Here is a 14,784-nt window from a genome sequence, read left to right as displayed (position 1 = left end):
TTGCAGTTTAATGTAAAATGTTGAAAAAGAGGTATAGTGAATGCTAAAAAAACCCCTCATCTTGCATCTTGAATTTGTTTCTTGAGTTAATCACCTCTGTACCCAACATTGATTTTGAATTTAAAAAAAACAAAAAACTACTGCCTTCTTTGATTTGTTCAGTGTACTCGTTTGCAATATAAATTTGTTGTTTGTTTTAGTTTAATTAACTAATGTAGTAGTTTGAACCTACTTATATGGTATGATTTAAACTGTGTTGCGAAAGTTTGGAAGGATGAATAAATAAGTGGTAAATCAGGTAAAGTAAAAAGTTAATGGTAAGTTAGTTGGTGTGTATATAAGTCTTACAGCCCGGCTTACAACTTTGAAAATTTTCATAATAAAATATTGAGAAAATGTAACACACATGAAAAGAATGGGAAGTAATATGCTAAAATGCTAACAGTGTTTTTTCAGGATGGTAGAATTGTTGTTGACATTTTTCGTTTACTTTTTTCCTATGTTTTGCAGATTATCTACAGTGGACATGTATCTCTTAGGTTAAGCAGAAATTACACTGTGTTTTCTTTTTCCATTTTTAAATCAAGTCCCAGAATTCAAATTAATTATTAGTCAACCAAAAATATCCTGGAATGTAAAATCTTCAAGAAATTTTTTTCCTTCCACAATACCATTTTAAAAATATGAGACTATTTTTAAAGAAAAAGTCTTTGGAAATCTGTTTTTTAATCACCGTGTTCATAGAATTCCACTTTATATATGTGTATATATATTTTTTTTTTTAGTTTTTAGTAGGTTCTGGGTTTGGAATTAAAACTGAGACAAAACAAAAGCAGGTGAAACAAAAATCAGTCATTTATGGAAAATTACTCTCTGGATTATCTTATATGTTTGCCCTTTGCTATTCTAAATCTTTGATCTTTGGAAGCTCTGAAATGTGTGTCCCTATATTAATTATGCTATACTTATGCAATGGTATACTTTTCAGTTATGGAAAATGAGTTGTTTGTATACAATTAGGTATATATTTCCTTGAATCGAAAATGCCATTGCTTTTATGTATTACTGAGAAAGAAAACCATCCAGTTAAACTGTGTCGTATCACTGATTCTAAGATGCAGCCCTAAAGCAAAGGTGTTTTTAGAAAATTACTTCACAGAGTCAATGAAAGACAATACAAAAAAGTGTGTCTAGTTTTTTAAAAAGTTCTTTGTTAGTGTAGGCTGAAAACAGATCTGGAATATACACCTATCTGTCTTATTCACCACGGTTTTCCTACAATGTTTTGCACGTAATAGGCACTTAATAGACATTAATGAATTTTTAGGTTATGCATTTCTAGAATGTTACAGCCAGCACATACTGCATTTTTAGTCAGAAAATAAATTGAACATAAATTTATATTGGTACTTGTATCAGTAGCTAGAAGTAACTTGTTTCTTCAGGGCAGATTTGCAAATTTACCATGTTATAATTGTTTGTAATAACATTTTCTAATTATCCCATTGTATCATTTTGTAGCTGTCCTTAAATACCATCCCAAAACATGAAGTAGCATCTTGCACTGCATAACTACTTTGCAGTGTTCACAAATTTGCTTATATAGTATATACCGTTATATATGAACTGCCTGGGTTTATATCTCAGTCCTACTACCTTTTACATATGTAATCTTGGGGAAAATTATCAATTTCAGTTTACTTATTTGTAAAATAGGAATAATAGTATCTACTACATAAAGTGTGAGAGTTGATAAAATTATACTTGGTACCTGGTAAGCATTCAGTACATTTAGCTTTTATTTTGATGGCGTTGCTCTTAAAGCTGGCTTCTTATTATCCAATTCCTGAACATTTTGAAGTTTAGAAAAGGGAAAATACATATATATTGTATATGTTTGGGACTGATGAAAGAAAGGTTTGATTTCTTTTGTTTTTGTTTTTGGTGTCAGTAGTAAACAAGTAAAATGTTTATGCAACATCTTCATTGTTTTTATTTCCGTTCTTTATTTTCTATGACCTTATCTCTGTTTTCTGTTTCAGGTCGAGACTTCACAGCTTATGATAAGCAACCATTAGCGCTAAGTAAGTGGTTGGTTGTCTATTCTTTTATCAATCAACCCAGTCTTGCTAGCCAACAAAAATTTGAATAGAATTCAAAGTCATTTTACCCTCTTTGCCTTTTAATCCACCACAAATTGATACTATATGTAATATTGGTACTCTGTGATGTAGAAATGTGTTTAGGACTACTTTACTGAAAATAATTTATTTACAAAAGTAAATGGTTAACCTTTTTCTTCTTAATTAACACCAAAGTGTTAATGAAGTTCAAGTGTTAATAAATGCAGTCATAGACCATAGCAAAGGACTTGTACATAGTTTTGTCTATTAGGGGATTATGTATTTATTTGCTGCCTTTTTTGCTGTGGGAAGTAACTCATCCTCACTGATGTGATCCTTTGACATTATCTTTTACTTTTGAACCTATTGCTTTGGTTGTTTTCCTCGCCAAATTTGTTTTGCCTTTCTGATAAATTTACCTTATAACACTGAGGTATAGTATACATTTTCAAAGTATGTGAAATGATATCTTGATATATATATTTGTCTCAGGCTCGGGATATCAAAAAAATCCTCAGGAATGGGTTGAACAAACCACAAAAATAAGGACTAGGATGCAAAGTAAGTTGATAAATCTCTACCTGTTATTGAAGAAATTTTTAAATTACTACCTGTTATTGAAGTAATTTTAAGTTTATTTGCTGTTTTTTTGACTATTTAACATATAAAACTGTTTAGTTCATCAGATAAGCATTTGGGTTGCTTGTGATCTCATTAATAAAGGACATTTATGATTGCTAGTTTAGTTATTTCCGTCTACTTGGACTGGCAGGAGATGGACTGGGTGTAGAGTGTAGAATCATGGTGTGAGAAAACCAGTGGATGATAGGTCTGTACTTGACAAATTGTCAGTTCTGTCTAGCAGCAGTACAATCTGCACATGAAATTGAAATTCTAATCTTTTGATAGTACCTGTTTTTATTTTTAACAGTTGTTTACCGTTGTATAAATAACCACTTAGAGCAGCTTTGCATACCCATTATTTTAAGTTATAAATGCTGAAATCCTCAAATTGTATTTTCATGTTTGGGTTTAGGATGGATTAAATGTCATAGAATTTAAGAAATATTTAAGAAATAAATAGGTGTGATAAAACATACTTTGAATTCAGTGTCTATCATAATTTATTTCTATAGCAGTGTGTCCACATTAAACCTTGACTGTATAAAAAAAATCCATGCCATGCCTTAAGTGACCTTTAACCTCTATCCCTTCCTTATTCCTGTAGCCACAGTAGGTCTTGAGGTCATCAGGTGTCCCTTACTTTTATTTAGATAATATAAAAATCCCCATCATATAGCTCTTGCTCACGAAATAACTAACTGTAATTGGACAAGATAACCTCTGTAGCTTTGTTTTTCTATCAGTAAAGTAGTAATGGTTGCAATTCATTTTTTCCCCAGCAGTGAAGTATTACCGTACACGTAAGTGAGTTCTTCAGCTGTCTAAAACTGAAATAACTTTTTGCCCTCACCTTATTGTTGGCTGTTATTTTTTTTTGGCCATGCTTCGCAGCTTGTGGGATCTTAGTTCCCCAACCAGGGATCGAACCAGGGCCCTCAGCAGTGAGAGCGCGGAGTCCTAACCACTGGACCGCCAGGGAATTCCCTGGCTGTCATTTCTTATTGCTGTATATACTTGCTATTAGAAGACCATTTCCTCTTAAAATTTGTTCTTCTTGACCTATTATAGTTAGGAAACCAAATATTAATTCAGCTTTTTAAGATTATGGTTATAACCAATATCAAAAATTATAACATTCTGAAGATCTAAGAATTACTCTAGGAAGCAAAACTGCACGAGTTTAAGTGTATATACTATGAAAAGCTCAGAGTTTTATGATGTTATTAGTTCTTAACTATATATTCTGGGTAACTAATAGCAGATAAATTACTTCCAGAAAAGTGAAGTGTAGTACATATTGTTGTCACAAAATGTTTGCATTGTCCTCTGTTAAGACACTGTACAAATGCAATGCAGAAGGGAAAATAATTATATTGAAGGTCTAGCTGGAATGTAGAAATAGATCTTTATGGTTGCTAAATTGATAGCTCATTTATAGTATTTTCTCTGTATTCCTATTTTGTCTTAAGTTTGTATATTTGTTATGGCTTAAATAGTTGTATACTGGTTGATAGCCATCTACCATATATACAGAACTTCCAGAGTTAAAGAGAAACTATATAGCAGAAATTTGCACATTCGGGTGCAGGTAACAAAATTTTTTAGATTTTTGACCACAGAAGGACTTTTAAGATAAGAAGAAAGAATTTTCAATCAGAGTAGACGATTGCAGAAAGAATTTTCAGTCAGAGTAGAAGATTGCAGTGATTTCCAAACAGCCTTATAGATTTCTCTTCAATCTAACATCATTTGAAAAAAACTTTTCCTTGGCATTCCAAGTTTCATATCTTATTGTCTTAACTATACACTTCTGCCTGCTTCAGTGAGAAAAAAAAATTCATTTTTAGATTTAGGTGTTCAAGAACCTGGATTTCAGATCATCACCCTATGTTAGTACCAGTTCTCTGGGTAGACAGGTCCCAGTTCATGTTTCTGCCTGTATCCAGATCTTTGGGGAAAGATAGAACCACTGTCTATACTTTTGCTGTGTCCCAGATGATAAAACAGTGAGGCCTCTGAGTCTGTGCTTCATTAACATACATGCTTTGGAACCTGTCTCTAAAAGTGGTGTAGAGAAAAGAGGAGAGTTTGGAGTTAGAGCTATTGGGTTCTAGTCCCAGATCTTCTGCTTACTAATTGAGTCATCTTGGTAAAGTCTCTGAAATTTTGTGAACCTCAATTTCCTTAAGTTTAAAGTTGGGACAATAGTGCCTATAACTAGGTTATTCTAATGAGCTTATTATATATGTGAACACAATTTTTTAAGTCTAAATGTACCACATAAATAATTAATGCTTATTTATTGTTAACAATATATTGTGTAATAATCAGTAGTAATAACTATGAAAGATTCATGCCCTCTGCTTTTGACTTTATAGAGTGATTGATGGTTACCATGCTCTTCAGACTAGAAAAACTCTGAGCTTTATCTTTTTAAAAAGATCTTTTTTAACGGAATTTTTATTACTGTCTCTAAAAATATTTTTAATGAGGATAAAGTTTACCTTTTAGACAGTGTGTTGCCTCAGTAGTATATATACCCTACTAAGTTTGAGTTCTTCAAATTATATAAATGTTTCATATGGTATATAATAACTGTTACTTACCTATTCTATATCATTAAAATCATCATAGAAGAGCACTTAACATTTTTATGTATTGTCTCATTTGATCTTTGCAACCATGGATTAAAGTTTTCAAGATAAACATTATCTTGATGGATTTATTTTCTAAATTGTTTCACATACTCTTTAACTGTAGGTTAAACTATTGAAGTATGATTGACATACATTCATTTTGGTTTTTAAAATATTTTGTTAAAGTATAGTTGGTTTACAATGTTGTGTTAATTTCTGCTGTATGGCAAAGCGATTCGGTTATTCATATATATATTACTTTTCATATTCTTTTCCATTATGGGTTGTCAGAGCATATTGAATATAGTTCCCTGTACTATACAATAGGACCTTGTTGTTTATCCATCCTATATATAATAGTTTGCATCTGCTAATCCCAAACTCCCAGTCCATTCCTCCCCTACCCCCACCTTCTTGGCAACCACAAGTGTGTTCTCTGTGTCTGTGAGTCTGTTTCTGTTTCATAGATATGTTCATTTATGTCATATTTTAGAATCCATATATGACTGATGTCATATGGTATTTGTCTTTCTCTGACTTACTTCGCTTAGTATGATAATCTCTAGGTCCATCTGTGTTGCTGCAAATGGCATTATTTCATCCTCTTTTATGGTTAATATTCCATTGATTATATATATACCACATCTTCTTTATCAATTCATCTGTGATTGACATGCATTTAATGTATACAACTTACGTATTTACTGTATACAACTTGATGAGTTTGGAGATAAGTATATACCTGTGAAACCATCACCATAGTCTATGCCGTGAACATATCCATCACCTCCAAAAGTTTTCTCCCACCCTCTTTATTTATTATTATGTGTGTGATAAGAACACTTAAGATCTACCCTCGTAGCAAATTTTTAATATATAGGACAATAAATATAGGTACGATGCTCTACAGTAGATTTCTAGGATTTTTTCATCTCATTTAACTGAAACTGTGTACCCTTTGACTGATATCTCCTGATTTCCCCCTCCCCCAGGCCCAGGAAACCACCTGTTTCTATGAATTTGACTAGGTTCCTCACATAAATGATATTATGAAGCATTTGCATATCTGTATCTGACTTATTTCATTAGGATAATGTTCTCCATGTTGTCCAGAGTGGCAAGATTTCCTTCTTTTTTAAAGCTGAATAATAATTCCATTGTGTGTGTATGTGTGTGTATACATGTATATGTATAAATACATCACATTTTCTTTATCCATTAATTTGTCAATGGACATTTAGTTTGCTTCCCTGTTTCGGCTATTGTGACTATTACCGCAATGAACATGGGTGTGCAGATATCTCTCCAAGGTCGTAATTTCTGTTCCTTTGGATATATATCCAAAAGTGGGATTGCCGGATCATATGGTAGTCCATTTTTAACCTTTTGGGGAACCTCCATAATTCTTTTCCATAGTGACTGCACCAATTTATATTCCCACCAACAGTGTACAGGGATTCTCTTTCCTCCACATCCTCTCCACATACCTTGCACTTTTGTTTTTTCGATAACAGCCACAATACATTTGATAATGTGAGGTGATTTCTCATTGTGATTTTGATCACATAAGTCATGTGCTTTTTAAGTTTGATGTAATCCCATGGTCTATTTTTACTTTTGTTGTCCGTGCTTTTGTTGTTATATCCAAGAAATCATTGTCAAGGCCAACTTCAAGAAGCTTTTTCCCCATGTTTCTTCTGGGAGTTTTATTGTTTCAATTCCTAATTTAAGTCTTTAATCCATTTTGAGTCGATTTTTGTGTATGGTATAAGGGTCCAATTTCATTCTTTGTATGTGGATATCCAGTTTCCCCAGTACCATTTACTGAAGAGACTATCCTTTCGCTATTGTGTAGTCTTGACACCCTTGTTGAGGATCAGTTGACTATATCTTCATGGGTTTATTTCTGAATTTCTATTCTCTTCCATTGGTCTATATGTCTGTATTTATGGCAGTATCATAATGTTTTGATTATTCTAGCTTTGTGATATATTTTGAAATCAGAAAGTGTGATGCCTCCAGTTTTGTTCTTCTTACTCAAAGTTGTTCCGGCCTTTCAAATTTGGGGTCTTTCGTGGTTCCATATGAATTTTAGGATTGTTTTCTGTTTCTGTAAAAAATGCCATTGGAATTTTGATACAGATTTTACTGAACCTGTAGATTGCTTTCGGTAGTATGGACATTTTAAGAATATTAATTCTCCATTCCATGACCAGGGGATGTCTTTCCATTTACTTATGTCTGCTTTAATTCCTTTCATCAGTGTTTTAGAGGTTTCAGTGTATAATGCTTTTACCTCCTTGGTTAATCTCATTCCTAAATATTTTATTCTTTTGATGCTATTGTAAATAGGAGTTTTTCTTAATTTTGTTTGCGTTAATTTTGTTTTCTTAATTTTATGTTCTTCTGAGTTATATGAACGTTACATGTGTTTCATAATAACTATTATTTAGCTATTCTCCATTATTAATATCATCATGCACTTCACAGCATTTTCATATATTATATCATTTGATCTTTGCAACCATGGAACGAGGTATTTAAGATAAACATTATCTGATGGAAAATTTTTTTTTTTTTTTAGTAAGACAGTTTTAACTTTGGTTACCTAACTTTGAAGCTTCTAAATGATGCCATTTCCTAGACTAACCTAGTAATTGCAAAACAATATGCCTTTAGAGTTAAGGTTGATGTCATTTTGTTTCATTTGAGGTTTTTTGTCATATGACCAGAAATAAGGCTATTTCTGTAAAAATATATATAAAATAAATAAATTAGCAATGCTAATTTTATTCCTCCAGTTTAGTCCAGTGTTTCTCAAATGAAAACTGTTGTTAAATACTAGGAAGATCACTTATACACATAAAGTTATAAAACTCCAGGCAAGTGCTAGATGACCGTATTGGTAATGTAGATCATACAAATGAGTAACTCAGCCTCTTTGCTTCCTGAACCCTGTCGTTCCATTTCCTCTCTCTTAGATGGCTATGCCAAGGAGGACGGAGAGGAAAAGGAAAGAGCTTTTCATTTGTTTTCTAAAGTATGATGGAAATAGAGATTTGATGGAGTTGTGGGAAAATTATTTTTGAAATCTGTTGTTTAACCACAAAGCTAAAACAATTACTTGTCTATTACCAGAAATGGTGAAAAGTTTTTCAGTGTAATTTCTAAAATATTACTGATATTTGAAATGGTCAGAAGCACCAGAGGACGTATTTGAATCAGTTTGAGGTAGAAATTAGTGAAGATTAAGATTGAGTTTTACCTTAAAACCCCTTATCCAGAGAGCTCAGTAATCCATAATCATATTTTGTCCTTCTTTCCCTCTTTACAGCATCATCACCAGGCAATCGTTCGATATATGGCAGTTTTTCAGATGGTATTATTTGTTTTCTTTTATTATAGTTGTGCTTATTTTCTTTGTCCTCTTAACTTTGTCCCAGAAGTTTCACCACTCCCATTAAATAATTTGGGTCAAGTTCTTCAAGGCTTTCTCACAAAACTAATGTGTTAAGAGTATGCTTTGTACTCGACCATTACATTAATTATGAAAGAAATCAATCTTGTGTCTCAAGCAGCTGTCAATCTAATAGACACTTGAATCTTCTGCTTTTTCTTCTGTTTCTGACAGATCTCTGCCTTATTTTCTCTTGGTGAAATTTGTATTCTCTTTTTCTGTTGGAAATACTGAAATTATGAAACATAAATTGATAGTCTTTATTACTTCTATCATTAGATGACGGTGTTCAGAAATCAGAGCTTGGAAACCAATCTCCATCAACCTCCAGCCAACGTAAGTTTGTCTATTCAGCTTTCATTAAATGAGTCTCTAAAATTGGTGAACATAATGATTTTTTAATTTTTTTTGACACCAAAGAACTTCATGCTATTTGAAGAATTATATTTTAAGTACTTCAAAAGAAAAAGTATATATTTTACCAGCAGTAAAAGTCTTTAAGGACAAACTCTGTGAAAAAACATCTGGCTTTCCCCTTTACTTTATTATCCATAAGACCAAAAGTGAAAGTTAACAAGTAAAGCAACTAATACTGTTAACCAAGTGAACCTTGTTGTCAAAAGAAAGATGCACATAGCATGACATAATGGGAATACCATAGTTTTTTAGAGTTCACAGGCCTGAATTTGAATTGGTTTGGACCACTTACCTTCTGTATAGCCTTGGGGCAAGTTTCTTTATTTCTCTAAGCCTTTTTATTATCTTGAAAGAGTACTAAGAAAATAACAGTGATTCTCAGATTCTTTGGTCTCAATACCACTTTCCACTAGCAAAATTAATAAGAACCCCAGAGACCTTTTTTAAAAAGAGACTTAAAAAAATATATATGAGTTATACCTGTCCATATTTACCTAGAGATTAAAATTGTAAAAAAAAATTTTAATGTTTATTAGTTATTTTTAAATAATTTAGTAAGGAGAGTGGTAGATTGCTTTGTATTTTCTCTGATCTCTAATGCCTGGCTTAATAAAATGGAGCTGGAGTTTCATTCTGCTTCTGTATTCAAACTGTTACAATATATTGGCGATTTTGCGGGGGGGCGGTTAATTTATTTATTAATTTATTTTTGGCTGCATTGGGTCTTCTTTGCTGCGCACAGGCTTTCTCTAGTTGCGGTGAGCGGGAGCTACTCTTCATTGCAGTGCACAGGCTTCTCATTGCGGTGGCTTCTCTTTGTTGCAGAGAACGGGCTCTGGGTGCACAGGCTTCAGTAGTTGTGGCTCACGGGCTCTAGAGCGCAGGCTCAGTAGTTGTGGCGCATGGGCTTAGTTGCTCCGTGGCGTGTGGGATCTTCCCAGACCAGGGATTGAACCCGCGTCCCCTGCATTGGCAGGCAGATTCTTAACCGCTGAGCCACCAGGGAAGTCCCAGTCGTTTTCTTGGAAACAACAGGCTCACATTGTTCGTTTTCCAGAAAAAGTGTCCCAAATATTAAAGTCTGACTAACCAGTTTGTCACTTGTCTTTTCAAGTAAAAATTCTATGAAAAAAGCACTATTTCAGCTCACAACTCAGTTGCACAAAGTTCTTTGCTTTGAGACAGCCATATACTGTTCTATGTAGCAGAAGTGCTTTATATATATGTCCCATTTCTTCACATAGAATGTTAAGATTTCTACTCAAGGTTGAGTTCTAATAGATAAATTCTTTTAAATGCTTCATGAAGGATGTTCTTAAGTGAAACTGATAACCTGGAATACATGGCCATGAAGGATACAAAGACAGTCCTAGTTTGGTGCTACTGCCCTGTGATTCATCTAAAGCATCAGTTATTTTTCCTACCATGGCTTTTTACACCATCAGTGCAGATGTCAATATGGTGGAAAAAGGCAAATAAGATCTTAGTGTCAGGAGAATAGTTTTAACCTCAAGGACCCCCTTGAAGAGATCTTGAGATACCCCACCAGTCACACTTTGAGAACTGTTGCTTTCGAGGGTCCATGGTACAATTATTAGTCTAAAGCAGTCAATAAATAGAAAGTGTAAAAATACTGTTGCTGTCATATTAAATTATTAAATGATGTATATGAGAAAGTGCTTAAACTGAAAAGCACTAGGTAAATGTAAATTCATATCATCATTGCCAATAATAATTAGGAATGAGTTGCAAACTAAGTTTTACCAGTGTTAACTTGCATATAGCAAAAGATAGGCATCAGTGCAATTAAAGGGACAGCTAGCTATTATATGGAAGATTTTACTTATAATGCATCCTTTTCTTTATTCCTTTATACACATAAACATTCCACCTTGGATAATAATCCATGTTAGTTTCTAAATATAAAACTATTTTGTAAAGTGTCTTTTAATATTGTTTACCTCCCAAATATTAGCAGTAGTAATAATAGTTTTGCTTTATAAATTGTATTCTTTCTGACTTGCACACGCCATTACATATACTTAAATTCTACTTTTTCCTCTAAGTCTCTTTATCATTTTGACATTGAAGAGACATGTGCTTACTCATACAAGTAACTTAAAACACATGTGCTAAATTATTTCTTTAAGAAAGTAAATTATCAGCTCCCTTCTTTAAATTCCTTCCTCTCTCATCTAATGTTTATAAAGATTAATATTGGCTTTAAAAGTCACTTGATCTTGAATCTAAGAAAATAATATTTGTGTCTATCATTTCTTTTTTTCCTGAGCAGAAGTGACTGGACAACCCCAAAGTGCATCTTTTGTCAAGGTGAACTGGTGGTGGCCCCTTGTTCTGATAGCTGCGCTTCTCATTGGGTGTTTTTTGTACACTCGTACTCCTGAAGCAGAAACCACTGCTGTTCAAGAGTTCCAGAACCAGATGAAACAACTTATGAATAAGTACCAAGGTCAAGATGAGAAGCTGTGGAAAAGGAGCCTAACATTCCTGGAAAAACATCTTAATAGCTCCCACCCTCGGCCTCAGCCTGCTATCTTGCTGCTCACTGCTGCCCGAGATGCTGAAGAAGCACTCAAGTGTCTGAGTGAACAAATTGCCGATGCCTATTCTTCCTTCCAAAGTGTTCCTGCAATCCGGATTGATGGGACGGGCAAAGCAACTCAAGACAGTGATGTTGTCAAACGAGAGGTAGATGAGGAGCTGAGCACAGGATTCCGAAATGGCCAGAATGCAGCTGTGGTCCACCGCTTTGAGTCACTGCCTGCAGGCTCTACTTTGATCTTCTATAAGTATTGTGATCATGAAAATGCAGCCTTCAAAGATGTAGCCTTAGTCCTAACTGTCTTGTTAGAGGAGGAGACACTTGGAACCAGTCTAGGCCTAAAGGAAATTGAAGAAAAAGTGAGGGATTTCCTCAAAGTCAAGTTCACCAACTCTGATACACCCAACTCCTACAAACATATGGACCCAGACAAATTGAGTGGGCTCTGGAGCCGTATTTCTCACTTAGTCCTGCCAGTACAACCTGAAAATGACCTGAAAAGGGGCATCTGCTTATAAGAGGAGACAGAAGAGAAAATCATGTCTCAAGTTCTGAGAATTTTTCAAACTTTCTAACCATAGACAGGATCCAGAGCTCTTTTTGAAAGAACTGGTTTCTTTTTAAAGGAGGTTAAGTTCTTAGGTAAACGTGGGATATGTAAATCGTTTATTCAACCTAATTATCTGTTTTTTGAGAGAATCGTTTCCTTGTTTCCATTGAGGTCTGTGTTAATGATATCTGAGGACTGTAAATTATATGCAGTCCCATAGAGGATCGATTCTGGGTTGAATCATTATTGCTATGGTATGACCAGTGGGAGGGATTAGGCTCCTTCCTATGAATCCACCCAATTTTTTAACTTAGATTTTTTTCACAGTTTGTCGAGTTATTAGTAAGACAGCTCCCTGAACATAACTGTGGGTTTTCCCTTTTGTCCTCTTCTACATCGTTTAGATGTGAATTCTGTAGTCAGCTTCTGCTTATAGGAACAAAAATAATGAAAGGCCATCCAAGTGTGTGTTTGGGATTTTTGGGTTTTGTTTTTTTTCCTTTGATTTTGGAGGGCAAGGAGAAGGAGACATGGGAAAAGTTGTGGAATGGGGAGAGAAAGGGGGGAAAAAGTCTTCAAGGTGAAATGTTAAAATAAGCCACTGAGGGAATTCCCTGGCGGTCCAGTGGTTAGGACTCCACACTTTCAATGCCGAGGGCCCAGGTTTGATCCCTGGTCAGGGAACTAAGATCCTGCAAGCCGTCCCACGTGGCCAAAAAGAAAGCCACTGAGGCTTAGGGTTAGTCAAACATAGTTATATGAACTGCATTCTCGGTGAATTCTGTTGGGACTTGTTTTTCACATGTCCTTTTTTTTCCTTTCAGAAATTTTTATTCCTCCCAGAGATTTTGAAGCGTGTATATGCTGAGGTTTAGCATGTTTGTTCACTTGGCTCTTAAGAATGGGTAAGTTCAGAGCCATTTATTTTGGTCATATCCTGAAAGTTTTGTTAAGAAATACAATTTCAGGAATTGGTAAACCATTTGTTTAACCAGCTCTCCTGGGCTGTTGAAGAAGGATTTGATTTTCTGCATGTCTACTTGTTGCATTCTGAGTCCTTTAATGACACTTTTGTAACAAGAGTAAAGATTTACAATGCACGTGATAAATTCTACTAAGAGTGCCTCAAGCGAAAAAGAAAGTGAAGTTTACCATATATGAAGAATGTTAAAATGTACTATTGTACATTACTGTACTACTATAGAATTTCAGTTTTAACTTAGCATCACTAACAGCTTTCTCATCCGTCAACTGCTTTGGTTTTCTTAGAAGCTTAAAATTCTGGATCCACTTTATTTTTTTATTGTCTACAAACCTTTAAATGAAAATATTGTTTTTAGAATACTAGAGCCTGTCAATGGCTTCATCATTTACCTTTTAAGGATCCCATGACTGGTGGTAGAGTACAGTCTCGTTTCTTCCCACTAGGACTACCAGTATTCATAAATTTATACCCCTTATTGTAATTTGTTCCTGACTGTCAGAAGTCAAATATTCTGATTTATAGAGGATTCTAAAACAAGAGTTTTTGAAAAGACTTATTTTATACCTATATATATTATATGGAGAAACATGTTTTTTTAAATGTTTCATTGACCAAAATAATTTTAAAGTAATTAATATTACTTATATCAGGAAAAATAATTGTAGCAGCTGATCTGTAAATGACTTTAAAAGCTATTTTAGTAATTTAAATAAATTTACTTTCTTGGTTTGTACTCTTGTGTGTCATAAACTTAATGATTCATATACCTTTAAAAGAAATTATTCCTAGAGTTTTCTTTACACTTGAACAATTTTAGTGACTTCTGCTAGGAGAAACAAAGGCCAAACAAAGAATTGCAGCCACTCACAAGTACACTGGTAGGAAATATAATCACTGTGATTTTCTGTTTCATCCAGGGATTTTGAATTATCACTAAAATGGAATTAGTTTAGGTATTCCCCACTTGGCAAAAGAATCCACACCATGTTTCTCAAATTTTTCATTCTCACCTCTCTAAAGAACCTTTTTAGATTTTTGTTTTCTAATCATCTACCCCCATGAAATTTTAATACTGCATGTATACTCTATATCTGTTTATGGACTGCATATTTTTATGCTTTATACACCTGAAGAATAAGATTTTTTTGCCCCCATTGAAAGTGCATGCTCACGGACATCTGCATTTTATATCATTGATGCCTAAAACATTTTGTTTTGTTCATGTTACCATAATCCGTTTGGAGGGGAAAATTTAATAAATCATCGGCTTGAAAGTAGGAACTTGGGCCTCTAGAAATTAGGCACATTGTGACTTTGGGTGACAACATTGGCCCAGGGAAAACCACAGTGCAAAACTGACCTTACAAATTTCTAAAACCTTAATCTGCTTCCCTTCTCTTAATGACTTACTTATGTTACTCTTAAGGAG

At 34.0% G+C, this 14,784-nt stretch overlaps 1 protein-coding gene across 5 annotated transcripts in view; it reads left to right on the top strand.

Annotated features, from left to right (window-relative positions):
- TOR1AIP1 (torsin 1A interacting protein 1) overlaps window positions 1-14,056 on the top strand; it is a 48,046-nt gene extending 33,990 nt beyond the window's left edge. For 3 of the 5 annotated variants that reach the window (XM_024758781.1, XM_024758784.1, XM_024758783.1), the window contains 6 exons: window positions 2,043-2,084; window positions 2,616-2,684; window positions 3,527-3,547; window positions 8,718-8,762; window positions 9,120-9,176; window positions 11,551-14,056. In XM_024758781.1, the coding sequence (XP_024614549.1) occupies window positions 2,043-2,084; window positions 2,616-2,684; window positions 3,527-3,547; window positions 8,718-8,762; window positions 9,120-9,176; window positions 11,551-12,338 (1,022 nt within the window). In that variant the 3' untranslated portion in view covers window positions 12,339-14,056. The remainder of the gene's footprint in view (window positions 1-2,042; window positions 2,085-2,615; window positions 2,685-3,526; window positions 3,548-8,717; window positions 8,763-9,119; window positions 9,177-11,550) is intronic. The other 2 variants (XM_024758785.1, XM_024758782.1) reach the window with 1 other exon arrangement.
- The last annotated feature ends 728 nt before the right edge of the window (window positions 14,057-14,784 follow it).

Source organism: Neophocaena asiaeorientalis, unplaced genomic scaffold (genome assembly GCF_003031525.2).
Source record: "Neophocaena asiaeorientalis asiaeorientalis breed wild unplaced genomic scaffold, Neophocaena_asiaeorientalis_V1.1 scaffold182, whole genome shotgun sequence".
Classification (NCBI taxonomy): Eukaryota; Metazoa; Chordata; class Mammalia; order Artiodactyla; family Phocoenidae; genus Neophocaena; species Neophocaena asiaeorientalis.
The sequence above is the reverse complement of the archived record's forward strand: the minus strand, read 5'-3'. Positions and strand labels throughout refer to the sequence as shown.